Genomic DNA, 21,817 nt, shown 5'->3' on the forward strand with positions numbered 1-21,817 from the left:
GGAATGTGCCTTGTATGTGATTTATTTCACCAAATATTTACTTCAGCTGTCCAATATATTTTAACTTTAAAATAATGCAGTGAAAAAGAGCACAGCAAGCTCCTGGCATGTCTTCCTCTCCAGGCCAGACTGTCACCGTTAGCAAGGGGCCAGCTTGCTTTCTAATCACATCTGCCCACCCAAGAACATATCAGGAGGCCTGCGGAGAACATTCAAGGGCTCCCTGCCGTGCAACGGTCTGAGCCGGGCCCGTGTTTGCCAAAGAGAAACCCTCAGTTGTGCACCACGAAACCCAGTAAAAACTAAAATGGCTCAAACTGATGTGACTGCATTGAAATTATTCCACATTTACTAATTTAAAGAAAATCAATCCTGTTCCTGCAGAGTAGCTATAAAATACAAAGCTCAGAACATTTTATCAGATATTCAAAAATTAGCCGAAACCACTGGACGATGGAGGTCACCCTGCGAGCATTGTGGCAAAGTAGCCTTCATGTCCTAAAAGAATCCCTCAACAAATCATTTTATGATTTAAAAGCTCTTCTATTCTCTGCTGCTTCCAATAAATTGTCCCCTGCAAACAACAGAGATAATCATGTCATTTGACAAATACACTTTAAAGTATTTTATGACATATTACATTTGCCATTTGCATGCCCAGTCTCCCAGTTTTGCAGTGTCCTCTTGCAATTTCTTGTCCTCTTATGATTTAACAACGTTGAATAAATTTGTGTCATCGGCAAATTTGTTCCCATTTCCAGGTCATTTATAAATACGTTCAAAAGCAGTGGCCCCAGAACAGATCCCTGGGGGCACTCCACTGTTCGCCTTTCTCCAGTGGGAACATTTACCATTTAGCCCTAGTCTCTGTTTTCTGTCTTTTAACCAGTTGGCAGTCCACGTTAGGATACTGCCCCCTATCCCATGACTTAATTTCCTAAGAAGTCTTTCATGAGGGAATTTGTCAAACGCTTTCTGGAAATCCAGATGCACTCTAACAAGTAGAACACCTTTATCCAAATATTTATTTACGCCCTCAAAAGTGTAGCAAAATGATGAGGCAAGACTTCCCTTGGCTAAATCCATGTTTTTGTCCCATTAAACTATGCCTGTCTATACATTCAGCGATTTTGCTCTTTATGAAAGTTTCTACCATATTGCCTGGCACAGAGGTCACTTGCGGTGTGTAGTTTCCTGGATCACCTCTTGATCCCCTTGATAGCTTTGCTTTTTAAAGACGCGCATGGTTGAGGCATAGATTTTTTACTGTACTTAAACGTTTTAATGTTAACATGTTAAATACATTAATGTGGACACGTGCAAAGTGATGCACTTAGGGAAGAGCAACCCAAATTATAGCTACAAAATAAAATGCAAGGTTCCACATTTGGGCAGCTGACATCCAACAGTCCATGCAGCACGGCAGCCCTGCCACCACGGCATTAATACACCACCTCCGGAGCTGAGATGCACTAAAGACCATCTGCATTATTATTAAAAAAAAAAAAAAGAAGGAAAAGTCACTTCCTTAGACCAGAACAGTGAAAAACAGGCCATCGGCAGCACAGAAGAGAAGAGGCAGGGGAATGAGGGAGCCAGTACCAGTGGCTTTCAACCCCCTCCTCAGGAAAGGACTAAAGCAAAGGATCACCGACCCCCTGCTTAACCTCACTCGACCAGAAGAATAGCCCCCTAAGGGACCTAACCACCCCTGAAGTAAACTGTTCATCTAACCAGACGACTGCAGGTTTTGCACCTCTACCATTTGCAGGAGACAGAGAAATACCGAGGGACGGCAGGTAGCACACCATTTAAAGTATTACATTGTCAGTAATGCTTTTTCCTCTGTCTCCATCTGCTGGTTGGGAGGCAAAGCCCATGCGTCTGGACTGATCTGGGGTATGAACAGGAACTAGAGATTGTACTACTGTACAAAACATCTGCAAAGGCCACACACCAATTTAAACCTACAGAAGGCTACCTTGGCCACATGAATTTGTGGCTTCATTGACAGTTGCAAGTCTAAAAAACACCAAGGCTCCTTACATCAGAGAGGACTGGGATTTTTAAAATGCCATCCAAGCATATCTGTTGTATGTTACAGGGGGTTTGTTTTTTTTTGTTGTTTTTTTTTAGTTCTTTCAAAACTGTTACTAAAAGCAAAGTCCAATCTGCATGCAGAGACCATAATGCAAGGTGAGCTTCACTCCATGACAGCAGGGCAGAAGTTACAGAGGGCGGCAACTCTGCTTCTGGAGTGCCACAAACAGGCCAAGTTTTCAGGACATCCAAAATGCATATGCACGAGAGAGATTTGCCTACAATGGAGGCACTGCATGTAAATCTATCTCATGCATATTCATTCTGGATATCCTGAAAACCAGACCTAGTTTGTAGCACTCCAGGACTGGAGTTGCTTACCCCTGGGCGACATCCACACTTCAGCTCAAAACACAAGTGCCTCAGATGTCCTGGAAAAAAAAATTATTTTGATTTTCTGATTCAGTGAAAAAAAGCAGCATGCGTTCTTACACTGTAAGAATGTGTGCTGCCACCCATAACCTAGATATGAGGACCTTCCCAGAAACATTTAAGGGAACATTTCAACCCAGCTGACCCAGAAGCAGAGCCTAGTGAGACAGTTCCTGCAGAGAGGCTGTAGGCCAGCACTGGTTCTTTGACACATACCAGCATGGGATTTCAAAACGAGAGGCAGAGACTACAACTCTCTCATTACACCAGGTTGCAGGATTTAAAAAAACAAACAAACAAAAAACCCCGACCCTGTGTCAGCCTCCAGGTTTTGCCAGAAAGTCAGCTCAAAGTCTGCCCACTACTACCAAGGCTTTCCAGGAAAGACTTCAAGCTAAAAGAAAAGCAATTTCTTAGCTCTTTTAGGGATTTCTCACTGCTCCCAGAATAGATATTGCAAGAAAAAAAGAAACCCACAACCCACACACTTCCTCCCTCCCCCACCAACCAAGAAAAGTTAATCTACAGGACATCTGGGACACTCTTACAGGAAGTGTACTATCACAGCAAAGCAGACCTGAGGACCAGAAACCGCAGCGGGAACTTCTGAAAAACCCCTGCCCTGTTAACAAGACAAAAGTGAGAGATGGTAACTGCCGTAGAAACATACCCCTGTTTCCAATACCTCATATCAAGCATTCAGGCACTTTGGCACACACCGGCAGAGAGAATCTGCAGTAACTTGAGAGTAGAAAAGGCTTAGGAGGCTCAGGATGTGGTGTTCTCCACGACATCGTTCTCAAACATCCAGGGCAAGGTAGGGAAGGGGTGAGAGCGAGAGAGGGGAAAAAAAAGGAGGCACCCAGATTATAAACAAAGCCTTTTATTAACCCACCTCGTCTACCGCCCTGGTCCGCTGGTGCAGATGCTGGTGCCGCTCCATCTTTAAACCTGTAAATTTTTATCAAGGCAGAGGAAAAGGCAGGTCAGTCCCCACCCTAAAATCATCATCATCAATCCTGTATCCACAGATTACAAAACTGCGTGAGCCAGACTGTGGTGCTATTTTATCAGAGACAATAGAACGGAGAAAAGCTGCGGCCGGCTGGCCGGATCACCTACATGGTTTCATTTTTCTCCGCGTCCCACTCCCGCCGCCACTGCCCGGTAGGTTTGCGATGTCGCGCCAACCGCTCCTGGTCTATCTGCTCCCGCTCCTTCTTCCAGCGCACGTACTCGGCCCTCTCCCGGCCGGTCATTGACAAGGTCATGTCCATAGCATCCTTAGGACCCGATCTTCTGCCCTAGTACATATAGATAGATAGATTCTTACAGGGACGCATATCCTACAAGAATGTCATGGGGCTGATTCGGCAGTGGGATTGATGTCCGCTGCTACTTTTTTTTTTTTTTTTTTTTTTTTTTTTTTTATAAACGTAAGCCCTCATTTGCCAATATTATGAGGAAGTTTCAGGATATATAAACAAAGCAATACAATAATCCAACTGCTACTTCCAGTTATTGCTAGATTCCAATTGAACAGAATTAAATAAAATAACCCATGTTAAACTAAATTTCCCAGTTGAAGACCTCAATATTTTTTTCTTAAATTTAAGATCTTAATTGGAACATCTGAAAAACAGCTTCAATACTATATAAATATTATTATTTTTCATCTTGAAGATCAGCACATTGACATGAACACGGACGTCTTGTACTATGTTGTTATCCAATCAAAACGCAGGGCACTTTTCCCCACAGACATCATCCATTCAATCTCAATCCCAGCCCACAAACACCTCATGCATACCCAGGTCACAAACATTGAATATAGGTGCATTACATATTGCCAGAAGCTAATTCTATTAAAGATTTTTAAACTTCTCCCAATATTGACTAGACAAATCATTTCTATTTTGCTTCACAGTAAACTTCATTTTTCCTATTACTTGCACAGCCTTTCATTAGTATTTTCCGACTCAGAAAAAAAGTGGGACACTCATCCTGCTTTCCAACATAATAGAATACTTTTTCTTAGCTAATAAGAGGGCATTAATTACAAACCTTTTTCCCTCGTTTACATAGTCTGTGATCCCTGGGCAAAATTCCAAGATAAGCCAGTTTACTGGATCATAATACCAAGCAATTCAATATTTTGTCCAGTCAAAATATTTTCCTCCAAAAGGAAGTCAATTTGTGACAACTGGTAAACATACAAAATAATATTCCTGGCAATTGTAATTTTCACATAAATACGATTACCAAAGATTCCTTTAACTCCCCAGACTCTAGAGATATATATTCTATGAAGTAATTTAAACTCTCTCTCATATTTATGAACATCAATGCTTCAATTCATGCAAATGCTTTTTGGATCTCTTCATCTGCAAGTTCCTCTCCAAAATCTGCACTCCACAAATATACTTATATCCACCAACTTTAATGTCTTCCTATGCTAAGAAATCTCTCCTTATCGTAAGGGCTCAGCCAATCGTTCTGCTCCAGCTGTCACCCACATACAGTTTTCCAAATCCAGATTATCCTGCATCAGTGCTAAAGGGGATGGAACTGATCAAGTTTAAAAAAAATTGATACAGTAAATGCTCCATTGCTTTATTCATTCCTGAACACCTGCCAAGCTACTCTGGGCCTGGTTCCCTATAAAACTGGACATTGTTTATAATTTCTCTGCTGGTATTTCCTAAGTTCATTGTCAAGAGTCAACAACAGTGTATTAACTCTGGTTTTATTCCAAATCAGGAAAACCAAAGGAGTTTCAGCATAAGGGGTCCTAGTGAACTGAGCACTGGACCAAGATTCAGGGCAAATCCTGGGACATGAGTTCAAGAAACCCCTCCAAAATAGGTGGGGACCTTGGGATGAGTTACTTGCTCTCTTCTGTGCCTCCAGGCCTCAGCTAAAACAAAGCACTTGGCAATCCGGCTTTCATAATCAAATTAAATATTTTTCCAGCATTCTCAGTACAAATAGTGGAACTTGCAAAATCCTGATCGGCAGGTATGCTCTCACCTCCACGGTTCACTGCATGACCTTCAGAGGTATCAACGCACCTCCCTGGGCTCAGACCAAGTTAAAACATGAAACCACATGGCCCCCAACCTCTGTGCTGGCCTGCAGGTAGTGTTTGACCTTGCAATGTAGTTCAAAAAGGAAAATTAGTTCTTACCTGCTAATTTTTGTTCCTGTAGTACCACGGATCAGTCCAGGACAGCTGGGTTCTGCCTCCCCTCCAGCAGATGGAGACAGAAAAAGACTTCGCACTCGCACCCCCTCCCCCCCCCCCCGGGGCAGCCGGCCTCGGGGAAAGTGGTAGAGGAGAGGGCCTCTCTCCCAGAGCCACCAGCACTGCTCGCTCCTGATCCCTCATGGTTTGCAGCAAAGCCTCCGATCCCGCACTAAGCAGGAAGGGATCCGAGCCCTGCCGCAGCCCATCAGGCCTCTCAGGCTCCCGATGTGGCCTGGAGCTGTCCTTGTCAGACTTGTGCTGAATTCTCCGTGATGGGCCTTCCCCTCCTGACAGGCTGTGCATACCCCAGCGCGGGAAAGCCACACGCGGAGCAGGCCGCGCCACGAGGCATATCCCCGGCCTCGATTTAGCAGTACCTGAAAAAAGAACCGCGGTGACTGTACAGATTTCCTGGTCAAAAAACGGGCCGGGAAAGTGGTGAAAACCGGAGAAAAAAAGAGCGGTTGCTAGGCCGGAGAGCCCAAAGCACTAAACAACTTTTTTTTTTTTTTAACCTGGTTGTAATCGGTCTCACTGAGGGTGAGTGAGCCAGGACCCCCGCGGTATCACCCTCAGCCGCGGCAGTTCCAGGGTTCCCAACCCTCTGCTCTCCAGCCTCTAGTATCAGTGGGGATGGTCCAACCGGGTCCTGCCAACCCCCTGGGAGGCTAAATGCTAATTTAAAAGGGACCCTTAAACTAGACTTCCCTTGTAAAATCAAGCACTAAGTAATCCAAAAGTCAGACAAAATCCAACCCTAAACTTAGCACAGCTACCAGACACTAGGTTTTGCACCTCCACCATCTGCTGGAGACAGATAAATACTGGCAGACACTAGGTGGCATCTCAGGGGTATAGGACAGAGTCCGCAAAGTCTTTTTCTGTCTCCATTTGCTGGAAGGGAGGCAAAATCCAGCTGTCCTGGACTGATCCGGGTACGTACAGGGAACAGAGGCTAGGGATGCTGGCTTGACTCAGAATGAGGCTTGGGACAGCATCCTCGAGGAAGCTGTAAGACTAATATCCTGAAGTACCATTGGCCAGAAAACTGTTACTAGTCAGAAGGCCAATAATCAGAGAGCTAATGTTAATACTTTGTGCCCCAACTGGCTCTTCAGAGAGAGAACTAGCCCTGAAGGTGCAAGAATCCTCTCGTCTCAGCTGGGAACAGAGCTTACAGATCTCTGCGCAGAGTCCCTGCTCAAAACTCCAGTGAGCAGCACATTTCCTTAAAATCCTCTGGCGTTGATAAATAGTGGAAAGTTTTAGCTAACTTTTGTTTAATCCTTTTTATTATCTCTTTGCAGATTTAAGCTTTTTCCCTTCACTGTTCCCATTTTTTGTTAATAAACTCAATGGTTTGTTAGCTCTGCCTGGTCTCGGTCTGATTAATGATCCCGATATGTTCTGCAGGAGTATGTCTAGAAGGTGTGTGACCCCTGGGCGGTGTGGGGTCCCAGTGTCCCTAGAAATCATCAAGGGATAGCTCAGGGGAGCAGTGCTTGCCCAGAAGCAAGCAGGACCCAGCAGGCGGGTGAGAAGTTGCCAGTGTAGGAGTACATGCGCAGGTGCAGGCAGACCTGGTCAGGACCCTCCAAGTGGTTAACCCTGAGTGGGTGTTAAGTGCGGTGTAGAGGTTCTACATGACACTCGGGAAATCTGAGAACCCACGTCAGCCAGAGAGACAGAATCATGCCAGTGCTGTGGCAGGTGCTGAAATACATACGTGGCCAGCCCTCTCCTGCTCCATACCAGTCTTCACCTTCTCAAAGTCCGTCCCACCCCAGTTACGCGTGTGGCGCCTGCTGCCTTCCTTCCTATCCAGGTCCATGAATGGTCCCGACCGCCGCGGATCATCCAGAAAGTTCCGGAACGGGTTCTTCTCACGAACGCCATCCTGTAGCAGGGTAGGGAGGAGAGAAAGGAGGGGGACAGGTGAGCGAAAGCAGGCTCATCCATCAACAAAAACAAGCGCACACCAGGCAGTCGCAATTTACAATTTGGTGCAGGACACTGGAGCAACTACCAACACTAGCACAAGTGATATCACCTAGCATTGGGCTCCAATGGCCAAATTGGTCCTGGAGAATCAAGTTCCCTCAAGGTCATGATGACCTCTCACTGAACACACAAAAATGTGTTATACGTGAAATATAAACACACAATACCATTCTAAACAACTTACTCCCGGGGAGGGGGAAAACAGGGAAAATTCTAGAAAACAAGTTTGCTTACCATAAAGTTTTTTTCAGTAGGTATCAGAATGAATTACCCACGACATATGAGTAATGTCATCTGGCGACACCAAATGGACTAGTCTTTCCTAGCTAGTAGAGCTTTTAGCTCTGAGTGTGTGCAGGAATTCCTGCTTGGGCCTGCCTAATGGGCCTCCTCAACTGATTTTAGAGCTAAATCTAGCCAGCTAGTCAACTCTGCAGGGAGGCAGGTGGGTATTTAGCATGGCTAATTTATCCTATCTATGAAAAACACCATTTATGGTAATCAAACTTACTTTTTCCGTCAATAAGCAGGGATGAATTAGTTGGAACATGTGGGTAATCCCAAGTTGAGGATTGCAGTGGCATGTTTACTGAATAAACAAATTGGTCCCCCACTGTGGAGAGTAGATTACTGGGTGAACAGGCCACGCAAAACTGCTCGTCTGAATTTACTGTTACTCTTTAAGAGGTTAATCTAGGCCTTAAGGAGACAAACGTGTTCTGATGACCAAAAATTGACAAGAGGCAGGTGCCACCTTATAGACTAACCAATTTATTGAATCATGAGCTTTCAGGGTCAGAGCCCAATTAAGACGCATCTGATGAACCGGTGTTAGAGTGATTCTACTTCCACACAGAGCTGTATCAAGTGAGACAGATCTGGATTAGAGGCTGAACAATTAGGAAAAACAGATGGTAGATGACAGCATCACACAGTATCCAGATTCCATGATCTTGAAAATCCAGTGGTCTTTGGTTATCTTGTGCCATTCCTTCAGAAAGCTCTAGATTCTCCGTCCAACTGGAAAGGGCAGTTGGTGGACTTGCAAAGTGATCAAAAGCTCTATCTACGCTTGGGCTGGACTTGTTGCATTGCTTTAGGTTGACAGCATTCATGTTGTCGAAAAAGAGGCAGTATCTTTGAAATGGCTGGAAGGGGTGTATCTGGAAGTACATTCTCAAAAATGTAGGAGCAGCATCTCGAAGAAGATAGTAGTTCAGTTCCTGCTGAGAAGAATTGGACCGCTACAGTTTGCTCTTATCTGTGCAACTGTTTCTCTGAGCTTCTCTCCATAAAGTAGCTCCACTAGACAAGGACAGCCACCTAGGTGTTACCCGAGACAAGGATCATCTCACATAGGTCCTCAACCAGACCATGCACCGTGTCCCGACAGAATTGTGGAGGTCCGTGATATTGAACGATTCATAGACCGATCAAAGATGGCATATGCACTCTTCAGCATTTAAAAACAGCTGCCGACCGTAATTTCTTTCTTCATTAGGCTGAGGAAAGGGTTTCAGCTTTTGTATACAGTTATGAAAGTATTGCATATAAAGAACTGGTGAGAAGGAATCCTTGAGCTTAGCATGGAGCTCTGAAAAATGTTCTTCCTGAAGTTATCAAGCAACCTGGGCTCCTTCTCTGGTGGTGCACTGGAATAAAATTCTTGTTTTCTTTGCTCTTTTCAGAGTGGATTCAACGCAGTACAAACTACTTGACCCCCTAAAGTTTCAGCCTGTGTTGCTGAAGGGAGTGTTTGAGAAGCTCCCATTCAATTCTCTTCCCAGTGAGGTAGATAATGCTGCACTGCAAAAGACAGATCAATTTCTAAGCGACTTATGCAGTTCCTCCATTTTGTAAGCTCTAGCGAGTTAAGTATGAGAAGACATCCGTGGTCCAGTCCCAAGCCTAGTAGGAGAGTTCATGTCCACTTACTGGGGCCTTTTTGCTGGACATCTTAAGATAAGTACTTTAAAATTTTTATTTTTTTTTTGGGTAGTGCTGAAAAGTGTTGGTGGGGATGCTGCTGAGGCAGCGAGGCAATTTTGAAGATTAAGAATTTACAAGAAACAGAGAAAATTGAAGAAAAAAAATAGAGAGAGACTGAATACATGTCCATGCAGTACTCTGACAAAAAAAAAAAAAAAAGACTGAAGTGGTTCACAAGGCAACGCCAGAGCAGGAATTCCGACACATGCTCAGTGGAGCTAAAAGTTCTACTAGCTAGGAGAGACAAGTATGTTCAATGTGGCCAGATAACATCACCCACATTATGGCTAATTCAGCCCTGTTTATGGACGGAAATTTCAGCTACACTTTGCATACCATTTTAATCTAGTTATGTTATGCCTTGCGCACCCTTGTGACAGGCCAGACTGTGTGTGTTAGGAATGGGGGCAGATGATTTTGTTTCATCTCTAGACAACTGTTGGCTTGAAATTCAAGGCCCAGCACCCCCTCCCAAGCCTCGAGACATGATGTACGAACTGACAGCTAATGGCAAATGCCCCAATACAGATGGATATTAAAAAATTAAACACACACAAACTGCACAATAAAAGAAATGGGGAGATTGTCAAACAGCCTGCAAAGCTTTAAAGCATGGGGATGGCTTTAATGCTCATATTTTACATACATTTCCAAAGGGAAATCACACTAGTACTTCACCTTCCCTTTGAATATTTGGATAAAACCATCCACGTACTTGGCACCTGCTCTAATGTGGGCAGCCAAGAGGGTAAACGTGCAGTTTTGAAAATATTTATATGAAGCAGATCTTGTGCCCTCCCTGTTTTCTCCCCTCCTGTTCCAGTAGCTCCTCCCTGCTCCTCCTCCACCCCCCCCCGCCCCTCCTTCCTTGTTCCTTCGTTTCTCTCTCCCTTCCTCCCTCCCTGACTGTTCTTACTCGTCTTTATTTTGCCCCCTACCCCTGCCCTCCTTTCCTCCCCCCCCACCATGTTTTACTGTATAATTTGCTAGATTGTATATATTGCTTACTGGCTACATCATGTAACACTTTACCTTGTTTTACCCATAGTTACTCTGCCTATATTAGTTTTTTCTGTCCTCTCTTCACCCTTCTTTTGCTGGTTCATATTTCCTTGCTGCTCCCTCTCCCTCATTTTTTGTACTTTTCCTTCAGCTATATGTAAACACGAATATCGGTATATAAAAAAAGCTTATAAATAAATATCTTAAAGAGGTAGAAGAAAAAAGTCATACTGATGAAAAGCAGAAAAATACGTATGAAAAAGAATTGATAAATTATGGAAGCAAACTGACAACTGATTTTCTGCCAACTTCAACTGCTGCAAAAAGGAAAATTGGTTCTCACCTGCTAATTTTCATTCCTATAATACCACAAGTCAGTCCAGGCAAGCGGGTTCTGCATCCCTACCAGCAGATGGAGGCAGAGAACCAAAAACTTTGGGCACAGCTACACAACCTAGAGTGCCACCTGCAGTCCCTTAATATTGACCTGTACCCAAGTCAAAGAATTAGAACCTAAGGACCTTCTCCAGGGCGAACAGGAACCCCCTGCACTGGAGCCTCTGTCATCTCCAGAAACTCAAAAAAGTTGCTCAGAAAAACTCTTCTGAATACATTACATTGACTATCAGGAAAGAGTCTTTTGGCAGCGACGGGGAGGGTCTCTGGACTGCTAATTCTTGTTCCTGTAATACCACTTAGCAGGTAAGAACCAGTTTTCCCTTCCTGTACATTCCCAGATCAGTCCAGACAAGTGGGACGTACCCAAGCACTTCTAAAACGTGCAGGAACCCGAAAGCTCATGCGCAACAAACTCTCACCAAAAGACGCATCCTGCTGCACGTCCAAATGGTAATGTCTGGAGAAAGTGCGAAGCGAAGACCACACTGCCACTCTACAAATCTCCTGGGGAGAAAGAAATAATACTCTGCCCAAGAAGCCGCTTGCGCTCATCCAAATCCTCCCCAAAGAGGAGCTTTCCCTTAAAGGGAAGGTTACACAACTGGGCCTTGGACCACATGTCCGCTGACCAATTTCGCAACCACAAAAGCCTGCAGAGACCATGCTCCTGACCAAAATGTGGACCAAATCATACAGCGCATCCACAACATAAGCCACTCCAGCTTCCAAACGGCTGATTGCAGAGAATCCACATCCCCCGAGGAGGCTTGCTCTCGCATCTTCTGCGCCCAGCACAGTCAAGCTCTCTGCATCCTGCTACCACAAATCGCAGCTCGGAGACTCAAAGCAGACGTTTCAAACAGCTGCTTCAATTGAATTTCCAACTTGCGGTCCTGAACATCCCTCAAAGCCTCGTCTTGGTCACCAGTGAAACTGCCGCATCCACCTTCGGTACCCACAGGAGCTCCAAGTTTTTTCATCAGGGGATAAAGCTAACCATTGCCCTTCCAAACTCCATACCCACTTCCGGAAAGTCCTACTCCCGGTTCACCAGCTTGCGAATCTTCTTCAGCAAGGGAAAGGCATGAGGGGGCCCCCGCAGTTCGTCCAAGATCAGATTCATGCCCTCATTATCTGACTCCTTCTGAGTCGCCTTCACCCCCAATTCCTGCAACACCTGTGGAATAAGGGGACGCAATACTTCCTTTTTTAAGCAAGCGGACTACCTGAGGGTCATCTCCTTCTGACACAGAACTCGTCCAGGTCCAAATCATCCTTATTCGCATCTGGGTCCACATTTGGGGGTCGCATCCACGTCCACATCCAGGTCGGTCCCCTGCAAATCCAAAAGGATTATCCGGCTACCAGAGTCTTCCCCATCCCTGGTGTCAGCCTCCGGATCTACTCGACCCAAACCCAGGCGTTGCAGCAGCTCCCCGAATCCCCTGGCAGGGGCCACCTTAGGGCTCTTGGCAGCACGATGTGGCAGCCTCCCCTTCGAACGCTTGATCCCTGCCCCCTTCCCTGCCAGGAAGGCCTTATGTAGGAGCAGAACGAACTCTGGCAAAAAATCTTCGGGGTCTTCAGCCCCTTGTTCAGGCAGGCTGCCCTCCTAATCTCCACCCCCGTCCAGATCTTTTTGTACAACAGGTGACAACTGGGAGGGGGGAATCATGGAGTCTGTTGACCGCAGGACCCTGTCTGCAATTCCCTGTGGACTCAAAGACCGAAGAGCCCTCTTCTCTAAGGAACCCCCACCCCCGGTCGAGGTCCCTTCATCTCCTGCCTTGCAGCTGGAACATAGGGATATACTGCTCAGCTGAGAAGGCCAGACCCCGTGGGTCCTGCAGGCCGCCACACGCGGTTCTGGCGCCATTAGTCACTAGAAGCGCTGCGCCACAGGCCACAGAAGCAGCTGTAACCGCCAGAGGCGCAGCTGTAACCGCCACGCGCACACATCAGCAGGCTGCACACGCGGCCGCAACAGCAACTTCCAACAGACCAGCCTGAGCAGTGCACAGGAAACCCCGATGCGATAGCAGTCTGTCCCGATCAAGAAGTCGTGCGGCTGTGTCGGCCCAACAACCTGACTGGCAAACAAGAGCAAACCAAACTATACCCGCGGTCCCTGTCAGCCCCAGTCGCTACTTCCCTCACCACCCCTGGAAAGAGGGAGAAGGAGAAACCCCCCAACCTTCCCCTCCTGAGGTGCCGACAGCTCCCGGCTGCCACAGGTGCACTCAACACTCGACTGTTCCTTTAAGCTGCTACAAATAAAGGTAAACTGGTCCTTACCTACTAATTTTCGTTCCTGTAGTACCACGGATCAGTCCAGACTCCCACTATGTCTCTGTCTCCAGCAGATGGTGGAGGTGCAAATCCCTTCAGTCTGGGCCCTCCTCCGACGGGCTTTCACGATCAGCTGGCCTAACACCCCCCCCCCCCCCCGGGGGCTCCACGCCGTGGTGATAGCTGTGGTGGGAAATTTTCCTCCCCCAAAGCAGCCTACTCCTGTGCTGCAAAAAAAAAAAAAAACCAAAAACATTTAAAATGGCTGCCATTCCCGCACTTAGCGGGAACGAGTCTGCAGGCTGATGCGGCCAATTAAGCCTCCCAGGCTCTCTGTGATTCCGGGAGTCACCGCCGCGTGAAACTGCATTCTCTGCTGTCCCCAAGGTGCCCCCCCCCGGAGAGGTACTCTGAGCAAATCCCGGCTCGAGAGAGCCATGCGTGCACTGCCACAAGCGCTGCAGGCCGTCCCACGAGGCATGATGAATGGCGCCAAAAAAAGGAATGCAATATCAGTCAGCTGCGGCGGAGAAAGGAGAGGTCCGGAGAGGCCAGACAAACAGTACCTGTCCCCCTGTGAGGGTGAGTGAACCGGGCTCCCTGGTGTCACCCCCAGAAAACTGCCAAGAGGGCCTGTTACAGGGTTCTCAACCCTCTGCTCCTCAGTCTCAAATACCAGGGGGGATGGTCCCACCAGGACCTGACAACCCCCTGGGAAGCTTTAAGTTTCTTAGTCCTTCTTATACTAAGTTTTCTTTTTTTTCCTTTTTAAACTAAGGTCTTATTTTTTTTTAATATTCCTAGCTAATCCAGACTGAAGAGATCTGCACCTCCACCATCTGCTGGAGACAGAGAAATACTGGGAGTCTGGACTGATCCGGGTACATATGGGAAAGGTAAATTTTTTTTTTTTTAAACAGCTTAAGAAATAAAAGACAAAAGAGAACTTCCCTGACAGGCTGGTGAAGATTCAGGAGGCGGCATCGGAGACCCTCAAGGAGCCAGTCCCCTGGCTATAAGGGTCTCCAGGCAGACGAGGACGAACACAAACCAGGGGTTTCCAACCCCCGTCACCCTGCTTCATCTGAAGGATGGTCCACAAGGGAGCTTAACACCTCAGGGAGCCTTTAAAATCTTCTTCAAAGAAATTCTCTCTCGCAATCTAAACTTTTTGTGAAGATTGCAGGTTTGAACCTCTACCATCTGCTGGAGACAGAGAAATACTAAGAGACTGCAGGTGGCACTCTGTGTTATATGGCAGTGCCTCAAAGATTTGTCCTCTGCCTCCATCTGCTGGTAGAGATGCAAAACCCACTTGTCTGGACTGATCCAGGTATGTACAGGAACACAGCCTGAGCTTGATTCTACATCCATCCTGCAGCGACTGGATGCATATCAACAATCTTTAAAAAAAAAATTAAAGTTACTTTAATCCATCAAAAGAGCAGATGTGTACCACCGAAGGGTGCTAAGAGTCACTTGCTACCAGGAAGACCACAGCTCTGCTCCTCTTAAAAATAACTCACCCTCTGATTTCGCTCGTACTCAGCAATCTTTTCCATCTCCTCATTCATTTTCTCAATGTTCTGCCTGCGCTTCTCCTCCCTTTCCTGAACAGGGAGAGGGAAACCGTGGGATGTCAGGTGCATAAGAGATTTACATAACCCAAGAGAAACGTGCCCACCCCCACATCCTGATTCTGTCGGACCTCATTATCCACAGTTTGAGCGTCAGCTGCTGACAAACTGACAGACAACTGCAGCTCAGGAGCGTTCTGGTTACTGCATACTATCAGGGAAGCCCTGGGACATCTTTACTCTGAATTAATCTGTGTAAATTTTAAAACATAACAGTTTCTGGCTACAATTCAGCCTTTGGTACAGGAAAACTGATTTTTCCATTTGATATTGCTAAACTGCTTCTGGTTTTAGATTTTGCTCATGGAAAACCACCCCAAAGCTTAAACCAAAAAAAAATTCTCTTACTGCCCTGTTTTGCCACAGCTTCTCATAGGCCTTCTCCAACATAAACAGAGGGAAAAAGAGACTGTACTCCTAATGTTAACACTATTACAAGTTTTGAGCCCTAAATGACCTGGAAAGGTGTTCAATTAAAGGGATCTCTGAAATTACCTCAGGAATTCTCAACTGGGGGAGGGACCTTTTAGGTATCACCGCAGGAGAGCAGGACTCAGTCTTTTCTCCAATTTAAAACTAGAATTGCTTCTTCCAAAAGGTACAGCGATCCCCTTAGGGAAAGCATGTCTGCATCTGCTGAAGACTGAGAGATACTGAAGGGCTGAGGTCACTGCAGGGGTTTGTCTAGGGTGACGTCAGTTTTGAAACCTGGCTCCATCTCCATCTGCTGGCAGGGGAGCATAAACCCACTGGTGCTGAGTCCATTTGGCTACAGGCTAGGAAATGATCTGGACAGCTGTTCAAATAAAAGAAAGCTGTTCTGTGCTGGGGCAGTGCGTGCGACGGAAGCTCATGTACCCCGTGCTTTACCTGTTCTGGGGTGAGGGAATTAACACTACTGCTGCACATACTTGATCTCTGTAGCAGGATGGTATGTGTGGGGAACCTTGCACTGCTGCTCTGGGTTGTACCTATTCTTTGGTGGAGGGGTGGATGTGTGTGGATGTGTGTGTGTGTGTGTGTGTGTGTGTGTGAGAGAGAGGAATGTTTGCACTGCAGCTGTCTGTGCTGCAGCAGCGCATTAAGTGTATGCATGCAGGGAAGATGAGTTTGCACTGTTGCTGCCTGTTCTGTGGTTTGGGGTGGGGAAGAAAGTGTGAGAAAAACTGGTACTGCTGCCGTCCACACTGTACCATTTTTGTAATCTGAGTGTGCGCATAGATGTCACTAGGCCTGCCTGTGCTGCTCTCTTCTGTGGGGAGTGTTGTCTTTTCTTCAGTTTTTTGTTTTTTTTTGTTTTTTTAACAAAAGGTTAAAATGCTATTGTCATACAGTACCTTGGCTTTTCGATCCAGGCCACCCAAACTGCTGCCAGCGTCGCCTCCGCCGCCATCTGTGCTGGGTCCTCTATCCACCCCTCCCCCACGTCCTGGCATTGCCAACCCTCTACCTCTCTCTGGAAGTGGTGCTGTCCCTCCTTCATGGTCTGCCATGCCTCTGCTCCCATGGCCTAGCATGGCTCTGCCCCCTCCTCGGCTCCGACGCCCCCTCCCTCTGTGCCCCATTCCATCTCCACCCCCTTCCCAGTTGGATCTCTCCGTATTGGGTGATCGATTGGAACGAGATGGCCCAGTTTGCGCCACGGTCCTCCCTGGATCCCTCTGAGGCGGCGGACTGGGTGGCTCCGGGATATTTCTGGGAGTGCTGGGAGTTTTACGGTCATTAATGATTCGTTTTTCCTGGGAATAAGGGAAGAGGAGATGCCATGTAAAACAATAAACACCACATATTGTGCACTTGCAAACATGGAATCAGTTAAGGCCCTAGGAACACATTTACTGCCTGTCATTAAAGAGCGGAGTAGAGATAATACCAAATCTCCCCTTGGTGAGACTCATGTGTACAATCCTGGACCATTTCTGAAAGAGAATCCAGCTATTTTATCAGTCCCCTATTCTGCTATTAATAAATTTGGTAAGGCAGCACAAGGCAGCAGTCTGATGGATTAAGTATTATTCCAGCACCAAACCCTTTTGGCTATAAAGAGCCAGAACTGGGTGGTACTGTGCTGGGTCTCAGCAGGCTTCTCCCCTCAGCAGTGCAGTGTCACATATTCAACATCCCGTAACGAAGTAATATGCACGAGTGTATTACATCTTATTTTTTTGCGATTGGATTAGCCCTTAATCTGACCTGCATATTGCTATTCTTACCCCGGCGGAGCTGGACGTATCAATGGTGATGGAAAGGTTGGCCCTGTCTTTCCGTTTTTTGTCAGGATCAGAGTCGGACTGCTTTACTCTCCGAGGTGCGGTCACCGCGATTCCCTCCTGCTCTGCTTTTTTTCGGTCTTCCTCGATTTCCTTCATGGCACAAAGTGGAAGCTTAAGGGGGTTTGCCTTTTTCAGTTAGGCAAAGAAAGTCATTTGTCCCATCCCAACCACTGCATCAGGTACTTGCCCTGCCTCAAACCCTACCCAAGGCAAAAGCTGAAGGGAAGTTTCCTGCTAAACTGGACCATGAACATGCCAGAAGTCTCTTTCCCTCTCCCCCATCCAACAAATGCCCTGCAAAATCCTCACCCTACAGCCAGAGTAGGGGAGAAGTTGTGCAAGATGGTTCCCTGATGAATGCTGGATATCAAAGAGAAGGGGTCATGTTAATGGTGCCTTCTCCTCTGACCTGAATACAGACAGACCCCATGCTCCCCAAGCTGCCTCCTACCTGATACCTCTTTATCAAGGCTTGGTTCTTCTTCCGCAGTGCCTCAATCCTCTTATCCAATTCAGCATCCTTCTCCTCTTTGGACTTCAGATCCACCTCAGATGACTTTAAAAGCAAAAAAACACAACCAAATTGGTTGCACACATGGTTTGCCTGGGGAGGGGGGGGGGGGGTGCTACCCAACCATTCCTGCACCCTGAATCAGCAAAGACCTGCGTGCAACCTTCCACAGCAAGGGCTCAAAGCCAGGTCTGCTTTTTATTTACACACGCAACCATTTTACAGAACATAATAGAGTTTGCAATAGACCAGCAACCAGAAATGAAGGAAATACACAGAACACATTCCACAAGGTTATGGACCTTCTTTTTCAGTTTTTATTTTATTTTGCCTGAGAATTTCAATGCAGAAATCCTCGCTTGTACTTTACCTCCACCGCTTCTGACCACACCCCTCATCCTTGAACATAAGTATGTTGTCTGTCTGTTGCTCAGGGGTCGGAAGTTTTCAGCCCCTCAGAGTTTAATCGGGAAACTGTTTCGTTATCAAGATAAATACCTTTGAAAAGTGTTGCGTATGCGGTATATGGATGGGTGGGGACACAGCTTTCCGTACCCAGTTTATTAATTTAAACCTTTGTATTCTACCAGGGAAAAACATTGCTCCCGCCTCATAGGAGGCATCAGGGATAAAAGCGATATTTTATACGCAGATATTAAAGACTATAGGCTATGGGCGTTAGCAAACTGGCCGCATGGGCAAACCAGACTACAGGTATCGCTAGGCAAGCATGTCCCTGTGGCCCACTCAAGAGGGCAACCTTACCATTGTTGTGCGTCTGGTCCTGCTCTTTGTCGGAAGCTGATGTTCGTTCGCTGCCCTGGAAAAGATGCAGAAATATGGACGAATTAGCAGAAATTAGAACCACCGGTAAGAGAATCGCAAGGCACTGCGTTTGAAGCGGGGGGTTAATGAGTAGTGGGGAGGCGGGGGGGACTGCGCAGCAAGTGTGAAGTGAGATAGAAGATGGGGAATGCGCACCCAGTGACAGTGAGGTGGCCGAGGCATGGGAAGTTGCTGGAATGTGGAAAGCACAAAACCTGGGCGCAAGCCTGCAAACTACACAATAAACAAACATAGCATTCTGCGGATATTCCACTCGGGCTATAACAATACGTGGTGCTAAACTAATTTTCCGGGGGGTAGAGCAAATATAAAAAATCACACCTAGAACCTTCTACCCAACCTATGGCCTGAGCTAAGGAAGAGCCGGATCCCCGGGTAGCGGCGAGCGCACAGGGAATCCCTCATTGCTCACCTGCGACTTCCTGCTCCCTTGCGCGTCACTTCCGGCTCCCTCCCCCCACGTGATTCGCGCCGCTGCGGCCATCTTTAATTCTGGCAGCCAGATGGAGGGAAAAGCTGGGTTGGGGGCGTGAGAACTGGGCTTTGCCAGAATCTAGCATCTGATCCTTCTGGTCCTCACTAGCCATATCAGTAGCCGTTAAACCTGTTGCGCAAATCTCAGTTCCCATCAGGTTTTGGAGAGCTAGTGGTCTGCGTTGGTCTTGTTCTCAAACAAACGGAGGAACCTGTAGCTGGCTGCAGGTCTTTGTCGCATTGTAACACGATGACAGGCGATACTGCAACATAGTAACACAGGCCAAAGATTGCTGCAGCAAGGGTTAGAAAATTATGTGGCAGAATATCTGAAGTCTCTTGTCTTTGCATTATTTTAAATGTCAAATTTCCATAGTACAAATAAAGTGGTTTCCCAGCCTTATTTATGCAGTGGTATAATGTATTTTGTTCTTTTGGGGACTCTTAGATATTGGTGCAGGAGAAGCCAGGAGTGGAGGGGGGAGTAAAGAGAGGGAACAAATGGGAAGGTAAAGCACTTTCAAAAAGTATTCAAATGGGTAGAAGGACAATTAGTGGAGAAGATGGATTTAATTTAGAATGCCAGTAATCTTTTACATTTTAACTTTATATTCAAAATGTGTCCCAGTATTTTGACTAAATAGTGATTAACCATTGGCACAACTTGATTACATGCCTGCCTTAAGACTGAAAGCTGAATTTAAGTTTGTGTACTCAAAGCAGCTAATCAGAATGGATTGCTCTCTCCAAAAGCTTTAGAATATCAAATGTTGCTCTGCATTAAACTTCCCAAGTGTTGATTGGGAACTATTTCTCATGCAATAGAGAAAACCAATCTTTTATTCCGTGCTTATTTCCGCCTGTGTCTCCAACAACAGCATACCGACAATAGATTGCTTGCTAAAATGTGGACCTCTTGGCTTTGCTTTTACCACACAAATAGTCGTTAATTGCTTTTTGTTTGAACCCTTTTTGTTCATCATTGCTCTGCAGATCTACTGTCAGATCCCACCCATTAAGCTGATAAACTCCAGGGCATCCTCTTGTTTTCATATCCTTGACATGTTCTGCTCAGATTATCTTAACTTCATCTATACCTTTTTATACTGCAGTTGGTTTCAGACTTGCCTCCCTGCAGCACACCCAAATGTAATGTTCAACCCCAAACAAGAAAGCATTAAGGTATGGAGCAGCAGTTACAACCATTAACACCTTGGTGGGCAGAATGGATAGCCCCCTCCCCTTTTTATGGCTTGTATCTGTTGTCATTGACCATGTTACTATGATACCTTAGGAGGAAGCAGGTATGAAGTGGATAAGGGAAGAAAGGTGTGAAATAGGACCAGTTGATTTTCATACTTCTGGCGTGATGCAAAACACATTACAGTGTCAGGGTATGGTCATTGTCTGGTCCCAGGTCATCCCTACAGAGGACTGGCAAGAAGCCAGAAACAAAATAGGGGATAGAGAAAAATTGAGAAGGGGATACTGCACACATACACCATAAAGAAATAGCAACCCAGTATAAAGGCCTGTTTAGACCAGAAAGGGTCCACCTCACAGACATAGGTTGGGACATTTTCAATTAAAAGCTACAAGTCAGCAAGATAAGCAGATATAGAATCCTAGATGGGGGGGGGGGGGGTGTGAAGAGGGATGGGTCCTGGTAAGGTGGTGGCTGCTCACCAGCCAAAATGGGAGCTGATTAAAATGGGGGAGCTCAAGTGCCTTTGGGGAGCACCTGGACTGGTAGTGGGTATTAATTAAAGTAAAACAGCCCCTGGGTACTGGAAAAAGGTGTGAGACCAGCAGAAACTAGGATAAAGGACTCAGGCTGGGATCGGCTGGCCTGGGGATATGGTAAAACAATACATGGCAAAGACAGCACGACATAGCTGTCCCATTCCCCAGACATCTTGCATGGCGCAGCTTGATGAGAGGCAAAAGGTGGATATCAATAATAGAAGGGTATCAATAATAAAAGGGAAACTTTGAGAGAATGAGGAAAATAGAAAAAACTGAAAGGTGCAGCTGCAAAGGTTAAAAGTGTTGAACAGGCATGGACATTGTTTAAAAATACAATCCTAGAGGTGCAGTCCAGATGTATTCCACACATTAAGAAAGGTGGAAGGAAGGCAAAACGATTACCGTCATGGTTAAAAGGTGAGGTGAAAGAGGCTATTTTAGCCAAAAAAACATCCTTCAAAAATTGGAAGAAGGAACCATCTGAAGAAAATAGGATAAAACATAAGCATTGTCAAGTTAAGTGTAAAACATTGATAAGACAGGCGAAAAGAGAATTTGAAATTAAGTTGGCCATAGAGGCAAAAACTCATAATAAAAACTTTTTTACATATATCCAAAGCAAGAAACCTGTGAGGGAGTTGGTTGGATCAGTAAAGGGACTCTCATGGAAGATAAGGCCATCGCAGAAAGACTAAATGAATTCTTTGCTTCAACATTTACTGAAGAGGATTTTGGGGAGATACCCCTTCCGGAGATGGTTTTCAAAGGTGACATTTTGGATGAACTGACCCAAATTACAGTGAACCTGGAAGATGTAGTAGGCCAAACTGACAAACTGAAGATTAGCAAATCACCTAGAATGGATGGTATAAATCCCAGGGTTCTGAAAGAACTAAAAATGAAATTTCAGACCTATTGCAAGAAATTTGTA

At 46.1% G+C, this 21,817-nt stretch overlaps 1 protein-coding gene across 7 annotated transcripts in view; it reads right to left on the reverse strand.

Moving 5' to 3' along the window:
• CCDC9 (coiled-coil domain containing 9) overlaps positions 1 to 19,112 on the reverse strand; it is a 37,863-nt gene extending 18,751 nt beyond the window's left edge. For 3 of the 7 annotated variants that reach the window (XR_003859180.1, XM_029619497.1, XM_029619492.1), the window contains exons 1-10: positions 18,988 to 19,076; positions 18,586 to 18,640; positions 17,761 to 17,865; positions 17,250 to 17,399; positions 16,374 to 16,775; positions 14,926 to 15,009; positions 7,446 to 7,616; positions 3,595 to 3,776; positions 3,368 to 3,423; positions 3,050 to 3,094 (exon numbers count right to left, since the gene is read on the reverse strand). Coding sequence is in view for 6 of the 7 variants with exons in the window: in XM_029619497.1 (XP_029475357.1) it covers positions 3,050 to 3,094; positions 3,368 to 3,423; positions 3,595 to 3,776; positions 7,446 to 7,616; positions 14,926 to 15,009; positions 16,374 to 16,775; positions 17,250 to 17,399; positions 17,761 to 17,865; positions 18,586 to 18,588 (1,198 nt within the window). In the remaining variant the exon portion in view is untranslated. The other 4 variants (XM_029619493.1, XM_029619495.1, XM_029619494.1 and 1 more) reach the window with 4 other exon arrangements.
• Positions 19,113 to 21,817: the final 2,705 nt, after the last annotated feature.

The sequence above is a fragment of the Rhinatrema bivittatum genome, chromosome 11, assembly GCF_901001135.1.
Source record: "Rhinatrema bivittatum chromosome 11, aRhiBiv1.1, whole genome shotgun sequence".
NCBI lineage: Eukaryota > Metazoa > Chordata > Amphibia > Gymnophiona > Rhinatrematidae > Rhinatrema > Rhinatrema bivittatum.